The 19,589-nt window shown below is 38.5% G+C and overlaps 1 protein-coding gene across 1 annotated transcript in view; it reads right to left on the bottom strand.

Moving 5' to 3' along the window:
* Positions 1-19,589, bottom strand: part of Dcr-2 (Endoribonuclease Dcr-2) — a 396,960-nt gene that overhangs the window by 329,523 nt on the left and 47,848 nt on the right. Inside the window, exon 5 of the mRNA XM_067143947.2 lies at positions 10,735-10,913. Coding sequence (XP_067000048.2) covers positions 10,735-10,913 — 179 coding nt within the window. The remainder of the gene's footprint in view (positions 1-10,734; positions 10,914-19,589) is intronic.

The raw sequence follows: 19,589 nt of genomic DNA, 5'->3' as shown, positions 1-19,589 counted from the left end.
GGTCCAGAACCTTTGTTAAGGTTATTCTGGCGCAGACCGGAATGGGTTAAGTACTGAAGTAGTGTATACCATGACAGGTCTTGTAACATGCCACATTTATCCAAACATAACTAGTTAGCATGGTGGCTTTTGGAACGATAAGTTCCCGGGTCAGTTCCGAGCTGGGTCGGGGATTTTAACAGTCATTAGTCATTTTCTCCGGCTTAGGGACTGGATAGTTGTGCCATCTTCAACATTATAATTTCATCCTAGGTACAGTTCCAGCCTTACAGACATGCAGGTCATCCAAAGGCATCAACTCTTAAAAGACCTGGACCAGACTTCTCCAGAGGTCATATGCCATTTTACATACATATATTAGCCCCCCACACCAACCTGGACAAAACGTTTGGGTAGCCAAGCTCAGTGTCACAAGCCAGAACAAAGGGTGATTAATAAAATAATACAAAAGAGTTACAGGAGAACATGACCAATGATTTGGACAACAGAGAACGTCTTACCATCCCAACAGCAGACAAAGCAGAACTATACTTGTATCTTCACCTAGCAGCATCTCTACTACAATAGAAGTGGCTGCAAAAAGAGCCTGTACTCTTATAGAGGATAGGCCTTATTCAACACCTAGCAACAGATATAAAGTGCACCTGCTATCTTGTAGATGAAGTAAAAACTAATACAGGCTAAAGGAATTCACCCCAATAGAAAAACTAGACCGTGATACATCTAGCAAGTCAGCAAAAGATGGATTGGAACACCAAATACAGAAAAAAGACTGGTAAGGGGAAAGAAATAATAGATGAGACAGAAAGAAGGAAATAGGGTTTGCTCGGATTGGCAGAAATAAGAATGAGAGGGAAAGTTAGGAGAGAACTGAGAAGAGATAATAGAACATTTTACTGGATTGGAAATTATGATCAAAGGAAGAAGTAAGGTGACAGGATAATAAAAAATAGCAATACATGGAAAGAATTTTGCATTTTACTACACTGGAAATGGGGAAGGAAGGAGGAATGAATGAAGGAAGGAAGAAAGGAAGGAAGGAAAGGAGTGGGAACAGTGGTGAGAGATGGTTTAACCCTTTTGCTCTCAGACTATTTTCGCCAGTCAAGCCGTTAACACAGGCATGTTAAAATGTAAAAAATTACCATATAAAGATATCCACAGGTACAAAATTGAAAAAAAATCACAATAGTACACTATTCAATATAGTTTTAGGGAAAAAAATCCCAAAATCGTTCATGGCATATTTTACTACCAAAAAATTGAAAATTAGAAAATATATTACAAAAAATAAAAATCGGTTTTCAAATACTAAAAAAGAGTAATCTATTCTTTAGTGATATTGTTGATCAGCCATTCTGAAAATAAGAGCATTTAATTCTGTATAAAATGATATAACTTTGTTTTTTAAATTCTTTTTATTCTTATTTAGTCGTGAGTTATAGCACCTGATGTAAAGAACTTTACATGTACCTTCCACAGTCAGCATTTGTGTTTTGGAAAAAACTCTCCTATCACCACTATCTATAAAATCCAAATCACTCTCTGCTATAAGGTCACTGTCATTGTCTAAAGCATCTAAATAATCCAAGAATTCGGAATTATTTAGCCCAGAACTTGGCCCGGTCGTTTTAAAAAATTAGGCCTACTCACGGCACGAAAATCTAATAACACGAAATGTTAAACTAAACTTCACATGAGAACAATAAATGTTGAATATAAACAAAATATAACAAACAAACTACTATTAAAATGGAAACAATGTAATGAAGGAAAACATGTATTTTGAAGCTTAATGAAGACTATACATGCAAACAGCCCACTTCAACACGCCATGCGGAGAACATATGCGGTTTGATACCTTCATTTGTGATGCAGAGTTGATTCCCATAGGGAACCTAAAATATTTGTCCTGAATGAGTAAATTTATAATACCAATATAATGGTCCGTTATGTCCAATAACGGACCATTATATTGGTACCTTCATTTGTTTCAAGCAGATGAGCTTAGTGTGTCTATCTCTCAAGAAAAGTGTAAACTAAATCCAAAAGTTACTACTGCTGTCTCTTCCTAACATCTGGGAGTCCATCAAGGTACTAATACAGCCATCCGAACACAGGCTCAATAGTTCGGCACGCTCAGTGTTTTAAGCAATACCACTCGAACCAATAGATCGGGTCGCTGAGCATATAAGAGTTAAAGGAGGAAGTAAATGACGTAAGTAACAGGATGACAAAAAATAGCAGTAAAAAAAAGAACATGGAGATAGTGCAAGTGTATGCCCCACAAGCAAGCTGTACATCACAAGGACAGCACGAAATTTAGTATTAACATAACAGTGGGGAATCTCTAAGAAAGTGAGGAAAAACTTCACAATCTCTCTAAAGCAGCCATACTCGAATAAAATGTAATCCTGGTGGCACCTTAATTGTAATTAGAGTGCAGATCAAACCACCTGACGTTTGATGCATTTCTGTCTATACAGCACCGGTCAGTAGCAGCATTCAGCAGCACTGCCACATGCGTCTCCCCGCTTGTAAAACTATAGATCAAATACCATGAGTGCGCAGATAAGTTCTGGGGTCTTTGAATGCAATCAGCACAAATACAGTAAATATAGAAACAAAAATCACATTTCTATGCCAAGTGGTTCATATTTTACAATATGTGACCCAATGCGCGGAAAGGGATCCCAAAGTCGGCAATGGACATTTTACAGCAGAGCTGAACAAAAGTGTGGCTGTAAAAATTGCATTTCTATATTTTGATTTCTTGCACTACCTATGGGTCTACACAGCAGTTCGAGTCTACACCATTCGATGTCATGAAAATGTTGTACAATTGGTAAGAATACAGTGGAACCTCGATTATCCGTTCCCGGAAAATACGTTTTCCCGGTATATGCGTTCAAATTACGTGGTCCCGCGAGCATCGTAATTAAATCACGTTGTAAAAGTCCCACATTATCCGTTCCTCGAAGAAACGATTTCCCGGATCAACCGTCCAGAAATTCCAGTCCCATCAACGCTAAATCCTCGATCAATCGTTTTTTAATAAACTGTATCTCACAAAAGGATGGCTATGGCATATTTATGGATCTTGGCGTTAACGCCCCGTCACTGCGATAATTAAAGCAAGTACTGTACCGGTACTGGAAAAGCGATCGGCGGTGAACTTGCATAAGGGACCATCTTAGCATCGCATTCGGGTGGTATTGTTTAGAGAATCTCGGAAAATCATAAAGCAGAGAGTGGCGACAACAATTGCAAGGAGACACGGCGCATTTCGACAGCTCTGCTTGAAGACGGAACGAGTTTCGTCAAATGTTCGCACTTATAAAACGTCCATATTATGTCCAGGGTTAGATGTTTATATTTTTACTTTTTTCGATCGTACTGCCGAAGAGGTTTTTGGCACTTTGCTCAGAGCACTGCAGAGTAACTGGGCTTTCAGGCAGGAATCGAAACTGCTTCTTAACACAAATTCAGTATTTTTTTATATTATCGTACATGATTATGTTAGCGAGACCAAAACACATGTTGCACCTAAATGTAATTTTTAAAAAAGAAAGCCATGGGAGGTCTTGGAATTGCCTATTACTGTTTAGGTCCTAATGTAAGACTGGGAATTTTACGTTTTCGTGTTAGAATACCAAAAACCGCAGTCGTTTTATTTGCGCACGTTACATTTTAAATGGTTGGTATAATTTCAAACTCGTACTGACATGTGCAGCGAGCGCGCTTTCCAGATGACCTCAAGGTCACAAATAAACGTAATTTCCGAAGTTTTGATATTTCTTTTATCTTTCCAATTTGATTGGATTTGTGACGCGCAGAATTGAATATAATGCATTCGAGAACTTTTAAGAATCGATACATTCGAAACCATGTTTTCGAGTTCAACATAACCTTTAAAAGTCGACGTAGGCCTAACTTGCGCGGTACGAGATTTCCAGAAACTGACTACGAACAGTATACCGGAGACCAAATTACAATAAAAGATTAAGAAATGAACGGATTTCGCATTCATTTTGGGTGCTTTCGTATCTAATGTGCTTTATTTTATTAGATGAGAGAATTAAAAACTACTTGTGGTCGATTGTCGTTTGGCTTGGCGTTATTAGATTTTTCGAAGAGTTTGGCTAGCTTAATCAAAGTCGCTGAACTGAAAGATGTTTTCACGGGAAACTGACGAATATTCCCCAATAAAACTGAATATAAAGTATCGAAATTTTGAACTCGCGTACCGGTAATTAATGCGGTTTCGTGGTCTAACATGCCCGCCTCTCATCCAGAGGCCCGGGTTCGATTGCGACCAGGTCAGACAATTTTACCTGGATATAAGTCTGGTTCCAGGTCCACTCAGCCTATGTGATTACCTTTAATTGTGGAGCTATCTAATGGTGAGATGGCGACCCCGATCTACAGAGCCAGGAATATCGGCCGAGAGGATTCGTCGCACTGACCATGCGCACCTCGTAATCTGGAGTCCTTCGGGTTGAGCAGCGGTCGCTTGGCAGGCAAAGTCCCACTGGGGCTGTAGTTTGGTTTGGTTTGATTTAGGAGTTTTGTAAGATTATAATTATACATATTTCATTTTTGTGATGTTTAGCCAAATTGTTGATGGTTTTCATTCATTCCCGGATTTTCCGTTTTCCCGTATTGTACGTTTTATTTTCATGGTCCCTCGAAAAACGGAGAATCGAGGTTTCACTGTATTAGTGAGAGCTGTAATTGAGTTTTTCTCAACATACAGGTTTCTTAATACAAAGGTCGATCGAATATAAACGAGATTATTTTTCCTGAAGATCAACAGTCCCGTGCTTCTGCTATGCTTAGGCGGGACCGTTAGGAGTGGGGAGAGGGTGCTGTTAGATGGTTCCCACCATTTCATCAGTAACGCTCACACTGAAAGAGCAACAGGTGCACCCCTCCACTGCACAACGCATAATTATAAAATTTCTTGCTTGTGAAGGTGTTACAGCGGCGGAAATTTGTCACAGATTGACTACACAGTTCAGTGATCAAACATTGTCATGGACGCGTGTGTTTGCCTGGCGTAAAAAGTACAAGGAAGGTGAGAACGTGTGGAAAATCAGCAACACGATTGCCGTCCTCAAACCAGCATTACAGACAAAAACATTTGTGCAGTTGAAGACATTATTGACGACGATCGAGATTATCAGAAATAGCAGAACAAATCGGAATCAGTTATGGGAGCTGTCAAGCAATCATCACAAACTATCTACAGTTTCTTAAAGTGTGTTCCAGATGGGTCCCTCGGCTTTTGACCGAAATCTGAAGTCGAGACATTTGGAGGTCTGTCAGAGGCTTACAGCAAGATTTGCGGAAGAAGGTGATGCATTTTTGAGTCGGATCGTCACCTGCGATGAAACATGGGTCCACCACTACACTCCCGAATACAAACAAGCCAGTAAGGAGTGGTGGGGCAAAGGTGAGGCAGCACCAGTGAAAGCCAAGACTCGACTGTCAGCTGGCAAGGTTCTTGCAACTGTTTTTTCGATCGGCGAGGTATTTTGCTGATTGATTTTTTGCATGACCGACGTACAATCAATGCTGCTTACTACTGCAAGCTGTTGAACAAGGCGAGGGTTGCATATCGCCGCAAAAGAAGAGACCGACCAATTCAACAGGTCATCCTCCTCCACGACAATGCGTGGCCCAATACTGCAGCCTTTTTTTTTTTTTTTTTTTTTTGCTAGGGGCTTTACGTCGCACCGACACAGATAGGTCTTATGGCGACGATGGGATAGGAAAGGCCTAGGAATTGGAAGGAAGCGGCCGTGGCCTTAATTAAGGTACAGCCCCAGCATTTGCCTGGTGTGAAAATGGGAAACCACGGAAAACCATCTTCAGGGCTGCCGATAGTGGGATTCGAACCTACTATCTCCCGGATGCAAGCTCACAGCCACGCGCCTCTACGCGCACGGCCAACTCGCCCGGTAATACTGCAGCTGTAACTGTCTCCAAGCTACACTGAACACACTGGACTACACTTGATCATCCTCCTTACAGCCCGGACTAATCACCCTGCAATTTCCATTTGTTTGGACCGCTTAAAGAAGCTCTAGGAGGGCAACAATTTGAAGACGATGAGAATATGGAAGACTTCGTGCACAACTCACTGGCGACACAACCCTGTTCTTTTTACGATAAGGGCATAAAAAAGCTGCCCATACGCTGGGACAAGTGCATTTCTAAAGCAGGAAACTAGGTGGAAAAATAAATTGTAATTGCCTTGTGTTTTTCAATAAATGAATTTAAATTAAAAACAAAATCCCGTTTATATTTGATCCCCCTTCGTAGCAACAGTCAAATTAATATCATCTTAAGTATTATACCTAGAAGCATGAACTCTTTTTTTTTTAAATGCTCATTATCTTATGCCAATTTTAGAACCACAAAAATCTCAAATATCAAAATTTTAACTTTGGTCTCTTTTAGCACAACGAATCATATATGTTGAAGAAAACGGTAACAATCAATTGCCAGGATTTGCACAGGTTATTGCTCTCTCGAAACTTGCCTGGCGACAGAACTGGAAACAAAGGTACAGGAAATGACTTTTAGTACTTTCCCACAGTTTCTTATTTCAACTTCAGACAAATCAGTGATGAAACTTTTCCTGACTCCATGGCTGCTTCCTTTCACAGTATCATCATCCTCCTTTCACCTTTTCCATCTCCTGCTGGGTAAGGGCATTTTCACCTTCCTCTCCCCTTTCACCAATCATCTTTCATCATTTTATCCCAGTCCAGGTTTCTTCCACTCCTGTTTATCGAATCTATCCGTCTTGTTCTAGAGCTCCCTCTTGCTTTCTTTCCCTCGAACTTCATCCCTATCTTCTGTTTTGGTATTCTTTCCTCTTCCATCCCTCAAACTTCATCTCTGATCTTCTATTTTGGTATTCTTCCCTGTTCAATCCTCTTTATGTGTCCATATCATTTTAGTTTACTCCCATCAATTCTCTCATTTAGGTTTGGTTGTTATGATATGACAATTTACATACCAGGTGTAATGCATACGTCTTCTCCGGTTTCACTAAGAGATGGCACCAGCGAAGAGTACGCAGCATACGAATTTGCCACATACGTCAGTTTGTTCGTCTGACATTAACCTACCAACACACACAAGCCGAGTCTGCCAAACACTACCGTCTGTGTTGTATCGTTCAGTGATCATGTCGACGTCTGTGCCTGCAAAAGAACATTTGCGGCACGCATTGCTTTTCTTATTTAATCAAAAGAAAAAGGCTGTGGGAAGTCATTGTTTGCTGGTAGAAATATATGGTGAACATGCTCCATTGATTAGAACATGCAAGACATTGTGTCAACAAATTGCTTCGGCAAGAAGACCATGCTTTGTGTCTGGTGGGACCAGAGCAGTATTGTGTACTATGAACTCTTGAAGCCCAGCGAAACCGTTAATGCACAACACTATCGCCAACAAATTATTAATTTAAATCACGCATTGATCGAAAGATGGCCAGAATGGGCCAGAAGACATGGCAAAGTGATTTTGTTACACAACAATGCGCAGTCACACAGCAAAACCAGTGACAGGCACCTTGAAATGGCTCGGATGGGACATCCTTCGGCACCCGATGTACTCTCCCGACCTGGCGCCATCTATCCCCTCTTCGCATCAACAGGGCACGTGCTCGCAGAGCAGCACATCAGCAATTTCAAGGAAGTTGAAAAATGGCTTGACAAATGATTTGCCGCAAAAGACAAGCAGTTTTTCTGGCATGGTATTCATAACTTATCTGAAAGATGGGCGAAGTGTGTACAAGCCGATGGCCAATATTTTGAATTTTAAAAAAATTAATTTTCCATCAAAAATACGTGTTTTCTTTACCACAAAAACCAGCAACAACTTATGCATACACCTGGTACTTTTAATCACTTATTTTTGAACGGCCACTACTTACTTTGTTAGATTTAAGAGTTCTGACGTTCAAAGCAAATAACAGTATAATAAGCTTGGATTTTTCAATAAATCTGTGCGGCGAGTAATTTGGCCACTGTCAATGCTCTAAATGTTAGCAAAAGTTCAATGCTTTTTGCAGCTAGCTAATGCCCACTCAGTCGGGTACAGTAACTATGCTGGGCATTATACGCTTACTTAAATGAGAATATATGAGTTATTTTTTTTGTAACATTTGCAATTTACTGTAATATACAATTTATGACTAAACTTACAACGAGGATCGAAGCCAGACTCAAATCAGCGCCCAACTGTGAGCTCCATTACAACAAAGCCTTTGTTCACCGAGCTATGTCGAGCAGTTTTCGGAGCGCAGGATTTTCAAAGAGCTAGATAGTATTTACAGTTTCGTCTCAAATTATGTTAACTTAGTCGAAGAAGCCTTTACCATTCTGACCTCCTTTCTCACATCTTCGTTTCTCAATCTGCCTTTCCTTGACTTTCCTATACTTCTTAGATATTTAGTTGAATTCTACTCTTCTCCCTGCTTGTCACTGCCCAGGTCTCAGCTGCATAAGTCAATATGGGTGCATAATATCTTTTGTACATTATCTCTTTACACTTTGTTGGTAATTCCTTATTCCAGACAAGGTTTCTTACACTCTGATAGAATGCATTGCCCTGTTGAACCTTATTGCTGATCTCCATGCCAGCTTTCTATTCTGCATTAATTCACACCCTAGGTATTTGAAACTATCAACAGTTTTAAAGCTTTGACCACCAACTTTCACAATGCCTTTCCCTTCTCTTTCTCCTCTTGATACTACCAAGGTCTTGCTTTTCTCTGCATTGATTTTCAATTTTCTTGTTCAGTGCATCGCCCAAGGTAGGCTGACTTTCTTTTCTTGATTGTACAAATCAACATTCGCTCCCTCCTCATGAATTTGAGTATGGTAGCATTGGAGACATGGTCAGTCCACAAGATTTAGATTCAAACCATCTACTATTATTATTTTTAACCGTTACTTTCTACAAACTTCAATAAAATCAGTTTCTTGTATAAATTAACAATTTTGTTTAAAATTCTTATGGTTAATATTCTTAAATGTTTTACATACCACAGACTTTAATTACAATAATGTTTGCAATTCAAGATTTTTATTTTTATTTGCTACTTTCCACTAACTTTAATAATAAAACTAATATTTTGTAATTAGTAATTTTGATTCAAAATGCCTATGACTATTATTCTAAATATTCAATTTAGAGGTAAACACATAATTATAATAATGAAAGTCAGGGCTGGTTTATTTCAATGCCTACCCTAACAGGACAGGAAGGGAAGGCACATTTTGAACCAACTGACACGATCCTTACGTCCCGAATTTGGCCTTGAAGAAATTCGTCACCGTAATGTTATGACGCCTTTAGGTGTCTGGACTACTACTACTACTACTACTACTACTACTACTACTACTACTACTACTACTACTACTACTACTACTACTACTACTGTTGCACACATCTCACAACATATGAGTGTGCAATGTCCTGCATTAGAGTGAAACCATCATTAATAAATGGAGCAAAAGGCACAACATGCTCCAGAAATTTTTTCTTCACATACTGATATGCTGTAATGTTCCTATGCTAAATGAAGACCAAATGTGTTATTGCAGTCATACTGATTACTACCCATGCCAAGTAAGAACCACCCTGAAAAGGCAGCCTGGGTGAAAATTTCTAAGGGGAATATCTTTCCCCCAGGCCTTCTACAGAACCTTTCTCTACCATCAGGTGATTGCAGGCCAAACGCAACTGATAAGTGAACAGCACCTGCTCCCATTGTTATACGGTCCAGCCGCGATGTTCCCTTGTGAAATGCAGCTGAGCTTCATTGTTGGCTCACAAAATAAAGCCAACAACCTCCCTCCTTTAAAAATATAGGATAAAGTGCTAAACTTTAATTAAACAGATTAGACATCATTTCTTGAGAATTTATTAGTTATAGTGTTTTTCATGCCAGTGTGTGCATTTGCTTCATACCTCACTAAGCAGCAATCAGTTTAAAACAGCACGACCACGGATTGTAAATAAAGACTAAACAGGCATGTATTCCTCAGGGACCCATCCTGGGACCTCTTCTGCTAACTCTATACATCAATGGTATCTCCCCTCACTTTAACAACTGTAGCTACCATACAAATGTAGATGATCCACAAATCTATTGCCACTCCAAAATAGTTGATACCGAGTTAGGAATTCCTCACACGAATTCAATTTTAAATTTAATTAGCTCCTATGCTAGTGAGAACTGTTTTTTTTTTTCTAGGGGCTTTACGTCGCACCGACACAGATAGGTCTTATGGCGACGATGGGATAGGAAAGGCCTAGGAGTTGGAAGGAAGCGGTCGTGGCCTTAATTAAGGTACAGCCCCAGCATTTGCCTGGTGTGAAAATGGGAAACCACGGAAAACCATTTTCAGGGCTGCCGATAGTGGGATTCGAACCTACTATCACCCGGATGCAAGCTCACAGCCGCGCACCTCTACGCGCACGGCCAATTCACCCGTGAACTGTTTGTTATCACCATTCCTAATGTATTGATTCATTCATGCCAACATTCACACAAGCCGGTTATATACTAAAGAAGTATATCTTGACAAGACAGCTTGAAGGAGAATAAAGAAATGCATTCCTAACATTAAGTGGAAGAGAATTCCATAACTGCAAGCAGACACTTAAAAGTAGTGTTTATTTAAAAAAGAAGCATCAAAATATACAAACCCTCTTCTAATCAAAGATTCCTCATCCACAGTTGATATTTTACTTCGATATGTTCTTTCCAGTTTTTCAACTTGCTCCTTTACCTCTTCAGGTTTGCAGTCACTGTTCAGAATAGTAGCAGTCATTCCAAGAACGCGAGGTTGCTCTCCAACAGGGCAGTCGTTGAAGAGTTGCATCACCTAAAAATATGTTCAAAGATCTGGTAAAATATTCATTATTTCATAACATTCTGAAGGGTATAGATCTATTCTAGAACTGTACACACAAACAAGAGTGCAGATAGTAAGCTAGTTGACTCTGATGCTTGAACCCTTTAGCTGCAGCATTTCTTAAAACGCAAGAGCCCATAAATGCATAATTAAATCAATAATTATAAAAAATAATCATCAGGGGTTCTTCATAAATTTTACGTAAGGTTTCCAAGATTAAAATCATTTGATTTAAATCAAAAGACATTTTCTGAACATTTTACAAATTTAAAAAATGCAACTGTACAATGTTATTTGGTTTTTCAACCCACTAACTACTTTAAAGGTTTTCAGAGATTCCGTGATGCTAGCATTTTATCCCACAGGACTTCTTTAACATGCCGGTAAATCTACCAACACGAGGCTGGGGTATTTGAGCTCCTTCAAAGAGCTCAGGATTGTGTCACGATTGAAGCTGCCAACTTGGGCTCAGAAGGCCAGAGCTCTACCATCTGAGCCACTCAGCCTGAAAATGCAATTGTGTAAGTCTTTTTGTATCTAAACCCCATCGAGTGCCACGGTTATGGATAGTGGAAGCCTTTACCTTGCACACCTCCAAAGGCCTTCATAGCCTGTACGGAGATGACTTTACTTTTATTTAAAATATAAGAAATGATCTATGTGAATATTATAAATAATTAACAGGGTCACAACTAATGAAAAAAATTTGCCACGGCCACCAAACTAAAAAAAAAAAAGCAATCCCAGATACCTACTACTTTAAACATCGCGAAACACGCTGAACGCCTATTTATTGTCCGGGAATGTCTTTACCCGATATGATACAGACTCGGAATTTTATTTAAGTTTATTTATGGAATGTAATTATAACATTGTTAACCCTGAACAAATATTTATAGAACTACATTCATCATTTCTAATAGCATTTAGGAATTTTAAAAAGTCTGATAGCTTCCCCAGTCTTCTTTTTGTTGTTTTGTTTTCTCCACTGCTGTATGCCCAGTATGTTGAGACATCTGGATTTGAACCGATACTCCTTGCGCCCTTTGCACTCACTTTTCTTTCAGTATTCCTAACAGTCCACTCTGATTTATTTCTCCACTTTCATAAGAAAAATAGGTCCCAAATAATGCTCTTACAGGGTGCCCACTAGTAACCTAGGTCTGTTTTTCCTGTATTTTCCCAGTGTTTTCTCAGGGATATTCCTGTTTAATCTGCATTCAATTTAGTGGAACTAGGTACATAAAGGTGACGCTTGAGTATGTTTATCATACTCTGGAATCATCATCCTGAAATATATTTTGCACAAACATTTACAATGGCATAAAGAACTTGAAATAACCTAAATGTATCTTAAGTCAAACAAGCTACCTCTCATCATGTAGTGCCAAACTGTGAAGTGGGTTATCAGAAATCCCATCTTTAGAGGCCACTACATGAAACACTACAACCAATGAAAATTAACTACACTGCTCTTAGTAAGCCATCAGTCAATCACACTTCACTAATGCCTGTGTTCATCAGGGACCTTATTCTTGAAATTGTCGTGAGTGAGCGTGACTTTCTAAACACTCTTGTAACAGAAAATATGGGTTAGTGTTCAGAAACTCACGAATAAGATCCCAGTTCCTGTAGCAAATGGAAGTGTCATTCAAATACATATGGTGGTCAACTAGTGTGCATAGAAACAAGCACCACCAACACAATCTTCCTTTGTAGTTTTTTTTGTGGTAACTTTGCTTTTGTGCAATAATTTCTCCTTAATAGTGAGGTGAAATCTGTAATGATTGTGGGCTATCTGTAATAGTTAGACCCTCTACGTTATGTGAATTACACGGGAAGCTTTTGAAACACTGGGCATTTTAAAAAGAACATAAAGAAGATAAGAGTTCTTGTCTTTTACATTTATCAAAGAAATTGGGAAACAAACCGTTTACCATCAGAATGAACATCTGCATGAATACATCCACAACATAAAAAAGGGAATAAAACAGATCCTAACAACTATAGGGGAATCTCCCTTCTGCTAGTAACCTACAAGATCCTGTCCAAGGTGCTTTTAAAAAGAGCAGAAGAAATACTCGACCCACAGCTAGGAGAGTATCAAGCAGGCTTTAGGAAGGGAAAGTCATGTGCCGAACAGATATTAAACTTAAAGAACATAATAGAAATGAGGAAAATCAGGAACTTGAAATATGTACTTACTTTTGTGGATTTTAAGAAAGCCTACAATTCAATTGACAGAAATGCACTAATTGATATTATAAAGGAATTAGGACTCAATAATAAAACTGTTCCGAGTTCTCTGTGGAACAGCAGAAGTGAAAGAAGGTGCGGGCTGGAATGGGTCTAAGTACAAAGCTGAAAGATTAATTAAAATTTAAATAAAGGTTATATTTTCAATAGACAACAAGATTTAACAAATTTTCACTAGGTGAAATAACAATGAAAATCAGGTACAATTATAAATTTACAAACGAAAGCACAAGTTAAGGGGTCTTTACAAATTCTGGCTTCGAGCCTCAGATACACAATCCTTGAGCTATTAGCCCAACATTAACAAGGTACACTCATATAAAGGGCAGAAAACCCCTTCATTCAAGGAGCACTTGCTCCCAACTTTTAACCTCAAGCCTCCCAGAGGCACTTTTCGAACACAAGAAAGAGCTGACCCGCTCTCAATTTTTCAAGCCTATTAAAAGGCATACCAGACTTTACACATAATTGCCATCGAGGCACAACTTACATCAAATGGAACGGGGGTATCTCGTACCCCAACCTACTGGGCCTCAGTGGAAAAGAACAGAGTAATTAAATGGCCCAAAATACCAAGGTGAATGGAGACGTTGCTTGCACTCCTACATGAATACTAGTTAAAACCTAAGGGGCACTATGCCGATTAAACAGGGGCTATTCCCACACTAGGGAGGTAACTCGTATAAGAAAATGTTAATACATTAAGAGTAGAAAATCGGTTAAGAAAACTTAGTCACCTCAACTCAAAAATGAAGGGGAGCTTGAGAGGGTAAAGCACTCTCTATCCCCGATTTACAGTCAAAGTAATAAGAAAATTTTACATAAGCCGGCACTAAGTTACATTTTTAGAAAGGTAGGTTACATTGAAAAAGTTTCGGACCTTCCCCGAGGGCTAAACTGCTGAGCTAGCAAGAATTAAAGATGTTAAAAGGCCATTACCTTGTAGAAGAGCCGCTGGCGGATGAAAGAGGTGCTTCCCGCCTCCTGCTATACTTCCATACACTAAGCTAGATGTTGTACGAGTGGCGCAGAGCCAGGAAAATCAGCAGTTTTTATACTCTCGGGGAAGATTCGAGACCTTTCACGAATGATTAAGACACACCCACAGTTGTTTATTGGGTAGCTTACAGTTACACCTCAACAATGGGGAAGAAAGATGCCATTGGCTAAAAATTAATGACAGAAATTTACGATTGGTTCATTTCAAAACTGGCGGAAAGAAAGATTAATATTGCCAACCCACAAATGAAAGAACACTTAGTAAAGAACAAACTTATGAATACAAAATATCTTCAAGAAAAGTTCCTTCACTTCGCACCAGGGTGCATGATCATAGTTTTTGGTAGAGACATCTGTGAGACAATGTCCACACTTCTTGATAATTAGTAAACAAAAACAATTCGAAATTAACTCAGTGACATCTTCTGATAAACGGTTGAATTAATTCAGTTTTAAAGTTCAGAGTTTCAGCTGTAGAGGAGTACTTTGAGGCAGAAAATTCAAATGTGCGGCATATAGGTGTACCAACCGGTACAAAAACAACTGAAATAATTAAAGCAACGTTAACAAACACAACATCCAAAGAAAAATTTAGGGGCGAACTCTCAAAACCTTTTGAAATAAGGACAGGTGTAAGAGAGGGAGATGGTTTGTCACCCCTGCTTTTCAACTGCGCATAAGAGGAGATAGTTCGAGAATGGAGGAAAGCCATCAATACTAAAGGTGTTCAACTAGGAAGAAATCCAAATAAAATCACTGTAGATTGTCTAGCTCTTGCAGATGACATGGCGTTAATTACTGACTCACTGGATAATGCTCAAGAACAAATCAGAGAATTACAAAAACAAGCAGCTAAAATAGGACTATAAATATCATTTGAAAAAACAAGTTCATGACAAACATCAGTGATGCCCCACAAAATATGACAATTCATGACAACACAACATGTAAATTTAAACAAATTGCTTTAAATACTTAGGAGAGTGGATAACGATTGACACAAAAGAAAGAAAAAAAACAGCTATAGAGTTTGCACAAAATGGAATGGATGATTCACACGACAAAAAAATGTATAACAAAAATCCTTATCCTGGAACTCAAAATTGAGACACTACCAAACAGTGGTCAGACCTGAAAATTTATATGCGGCAGAAACATTTAAACTAACAAGAACTGGAGATCTCGAAAAACTAGAGAAGGTTGAAAGAAGAATTCTGAGAAAAATACTGGGAGCTAAACGAAATAATAATGCAGAATACAGGTTAAGACCAAACAGAGAGCTATATTTGAAAATTGAAAAACTAACGTAATGAGGAAAAGAAGACTACAATTTTTTTTGACACGTTTACAGAATGGATGACAACAGACTAACCAAGTGCATCTTCAACCTTCTGAATAGTTACAAATCTAAACCCACATGGTTCATTGAAATTGAGAAAGACATGAAAAATGCTGGAATTAAAACAGATACAATCAAAAACAGAACACCTTTTAGAGAAGCAGTTCAAAAGGCAGCATTTCAGGAGCGGAAGAAACCAACAACTAGAAGAAAGTGGACTCAAGAAGAGAAGGAACGACACTCTCGAAGTATGAAGGAAATTTGGAAGCAAAGGAAATCGAACACAATGAAAAGTAACCAAAGTTGATTCATAGTACCCTCAAAATGGGTTATTCGAAAGAAGAAGAAATTAAGTTTTCGTTTAATGAGAACTTGTCTTTATAATTTATGTTATAATAAAATACAACTTAAGTTTTTGTTTAATGAGAACAAGGGAGTTACAAATTAATGGGGGAAGTTATAATCAACAAACATTTCATTTTGTTATTAAAGTGAAGACCAGATACGGTGCACGACTTCTGTAGTGCCATCTTTGAGCGGTTAGCACAAGAAGGTCTATCTTTTGCATTCACACTCTTTCACTACTGTGCACACCCACTATCTGTCTTCATCTGTCTCTCAAAGTACTACTCGCTGCATACGACTCGCATCTCAGTCATGCTGTTCCGGTCCAGTCTTAGGCTGAAAGCTTAATTTGGAAGTGGTGACAAGTCATTTCCCTGTGTTTTCCCTGTATATTCTGTGCATTTTTATTTCCCTGTTTTTCCAGAAAATGGGTACCCTGATTTAATATGTTGAAATGAATGAGTAATTTAGTCAATAAAAGTTAGTTTTTATTTACAATTTAAATTTTCAGAAACATTATAAAATTAGTGGTCAGGACATGTTTCAGTCTATTTTGACCATCTTCAGCTGCATTAGATTATAAAATAAGACAACATGTAAAATATCTGAGTGTTACATAGTGATTCGACGGAAATGCACTGCAATAAATTGACGAATATTTTAATCTAAGCCTACTGATTTCGCTAATACAAAGAATGGACAAAGAAGTAAAGAGAAGAATAACTCAGGCTGGGAGGCCTTTTTGGGGCCGAAATTCATAATGTTGGATAAATCATTAAACAGGAAACTCAGCCTAAAAGCACTGAACACATGCGATCCTGCTCGTACTGATTCACGCCTGTCAGACTTGGTATTTAACAGTCAAGCAAAAGAGAGCAATAGAAGAACGTCAAAGGAAAATTGAAAGAGTGTTCCAAACAAGAGACAACAAGAAATTACATCTTCAGAGAACGTTGCACAACAGGTCTCAAGAGCAAAGTGGAAATGGGCAGGACACGTAGCGAGCCTACATCAGGACAGGTGGGCACAGAGGACAAACGCATGGGATCCCACACAGGCAAGAGAAGCTGTGGCAGACCAAGAAGATGGGCAGAAGACTCAGGCAGCTACTAGGACCACACTGGACCAGGACAGCGCAATCCAGAAACGACTGGAAAGGGATGGAAAGACTGTGGTTCATGTGAAATGTGTAAAGTGAAAATGTGAAAAGTTAAAAAATAAAAGTTATGAAATAGATTTATAGACAGAAAACTTAAATGACTGAAGCGAATAATGTTGAAATAAATAAGAATTAAGACTAAAAATCTCACAAGGGAAAGTGAAATATTAAAAGTAGGTATAAGCTAAACCAGTGGCAAAATACTATTAAAAATGACAAATAACCATCCAAGTGACTAGCTCACCACGCAAGATCAATCGAACAGAGCTCCCCCTCTCAAGGGAGGCCTTTGTTCTTCACTGGACACTACTTCATTCATTCATTCATTCATTCATTCATTCATTCATTCATTCATTCATTCACTCACTCACTACGTGAATCTTACAGAATTTTAAGTTAACATGTATTTTAAATATCAATGAGTCACGAATGTTGTGCAATGATTAATAAAATTTAAAATGTCGTCCTTAAAATCCACAAAATCTTGTGGGAGATATAGTAAAAAGTTATCCTAAGTTGATGTACTTCATTTAATAATACTGTCCAACACTCGTGTTAAAACCTAGATTTGTGAAGTTCGAAACGTGTGGACAGCAGTTATATTGCCAACCAACAGAAAATGTTGACATTTTGTAGTAGAAATGTGGAAGAAGCATCTTAAAAAAAAGGTGTGAAATATCTAAAAGGAATAAAAACAAAATAAGTGTTAAGGAATGAAGAAAAATGAAGAACAAGGGCATACGTGAAAACTGAAAATTATTAACTCTCCACTAGCTCCGTTATTGTAGCACACAACTTGCCAGCCAGGCCAACACAAAGTCATTAACACATTCGATCTTGCACAAGTGCTGGTGCTTGATGTTTAAAATGCAACATTGTAACTTAAAAGTCTTTTTATTATATAAGAATGTAACATGTAACTATGTAACATTCAGATAATATTTTACATCTCATCTAATTGTATTTATTCTTTGATTGGACTTTTCTGATGAAGGGAATGTATTATATTCCTGAAACATGCACGAATAAATAATTTTCGAAGTGTATTGACAAGGTGGACCAAGGGAATACTATTTTAAATAGTTTTTTTTATAGCTATTGTATAATCCAATGCAGCTGAAGATGACCAAAGTAAGCCAAAACATACCCTGATCACTAATTATGTAATGTTTATGCAATTTCAAATTGCAAAAAAAACACAAAGTATACTGACTGGATGGACAGCTAAACTTCTTTATATTGCAAATTGTCAATACAGAACAACAATGAAATTTACTATGTATACTACGCCCTTTGTAACCGTATAATGTAGTTAGTGGGACGTAAAATCAGTAATAGTAGTAGTAGTAGTAGTAGTAGTAGTATCAAATTCTCCCAATATTGGAAGACGTTAAGCAAATAACTCATTCAATTAATGAATGTAGGTTTTCGTGGCTCATAGTATTAAGATAAAGAATTAAATATGCGAAATGGATTAAAGCAACTTATATATTTAACAAAGCCGAGCTTTCCACCAAATTACATTGGCCTTCATCAGGGCATGTGGAAGTTTTGCCTACGGCAGTGAGCAAAGAAATTCTTTGATGGAACGTGGAAGTCACGACCACATTATCCATGGCCCCCACTCTAACTAGACTCAGAAATAGTCGCGCTGTGCTTTGGTGGTTGGGAGGGAAGTTACTTATTCACCGTCCTCTGTTGACAGTTTCTTGAGTGCGTCATGCTGTGCAATGGTGGTTTCATGCACTTATTTCTGGAGTACATTTCTCCATGTATTTGATAACTTGAAGCCGTCTTTCCAGTTGATGTTATTTGGGCGCAACTCTATCTCTATGGCATCCCTTACAAGTCGAGCATAGGCGCAATGACCTTCGCCTGTTCAAAGAGGATTTCATGGTCTGTACTGTAGAAATGTCTGCTATGGCAGACTGGCTTATAGAATTTTCTGTGGAGGATGAAAGAGTGTCATTCTTCACTGACCTGTAAAAGACTTCTATGCTCAACTTGTAAGGGAAGCCATAGAGATAGAGCTGCGTTCAAAGAACATCAACAGCGAAGACAGCTTCAAGTTATCAAATACATGGAGACCTGTACTCCAGAAATTCATGCATAACATTACCATGGCAAAGCACAACACACTAAAGAAACTGTCAACAGAGGGCGGCGAATCAGTAACTTCCCTTCCAACCACCACTGCCGAGCGCGAGGACCCCCGAGTCCAGTTAGTGGGACGCCGTGGATAGTATGGTCACGACTTCCACATTCCTTCGAAGAATTTCTTTGCTCATTGTCAGAGGCAAATCTACATATGCCAAAGTGGGTCCTTTTTGTTGTTCCAATAGGCTTTCGTTCTTTCTGAGAAGGCTTGTTTACGTTCTTCTGACCATTTTGGTCTGTACTGCTTTTGTTGTAGTTGCTCTGATGTAGCTTCCAAATAGTTGTGTCTAAAGAGGTCTCTTACTAGAATGTCTATTGAACTTATGTTTGCGTTTTTTGAGGTCCTTTCAAAGTTCGTTAAGCCAGGGTGTCAAGTATTTAAGTGAGGTTA

The sequence above is a fragment of the Anabrus simplex genome, chromosome 3, assembly GCF_040414725.1.
Source record: "Anabrus simplex isolate iqAnaSimp1 chromosome 3, ASM4041472v1, whole genome shotgun sequence".
Taxonomy (NCBI): Eukaryota; Metazoa; Arthropoda; class Insecta; order Orthoptera; family Tettigoniidae; genus Anabrus; species Anabrus simplex.
Note: the sequence above shows the minus strand (reverse complement) of the source record. Positions and strands in the feature narration are given on the sequence as shown.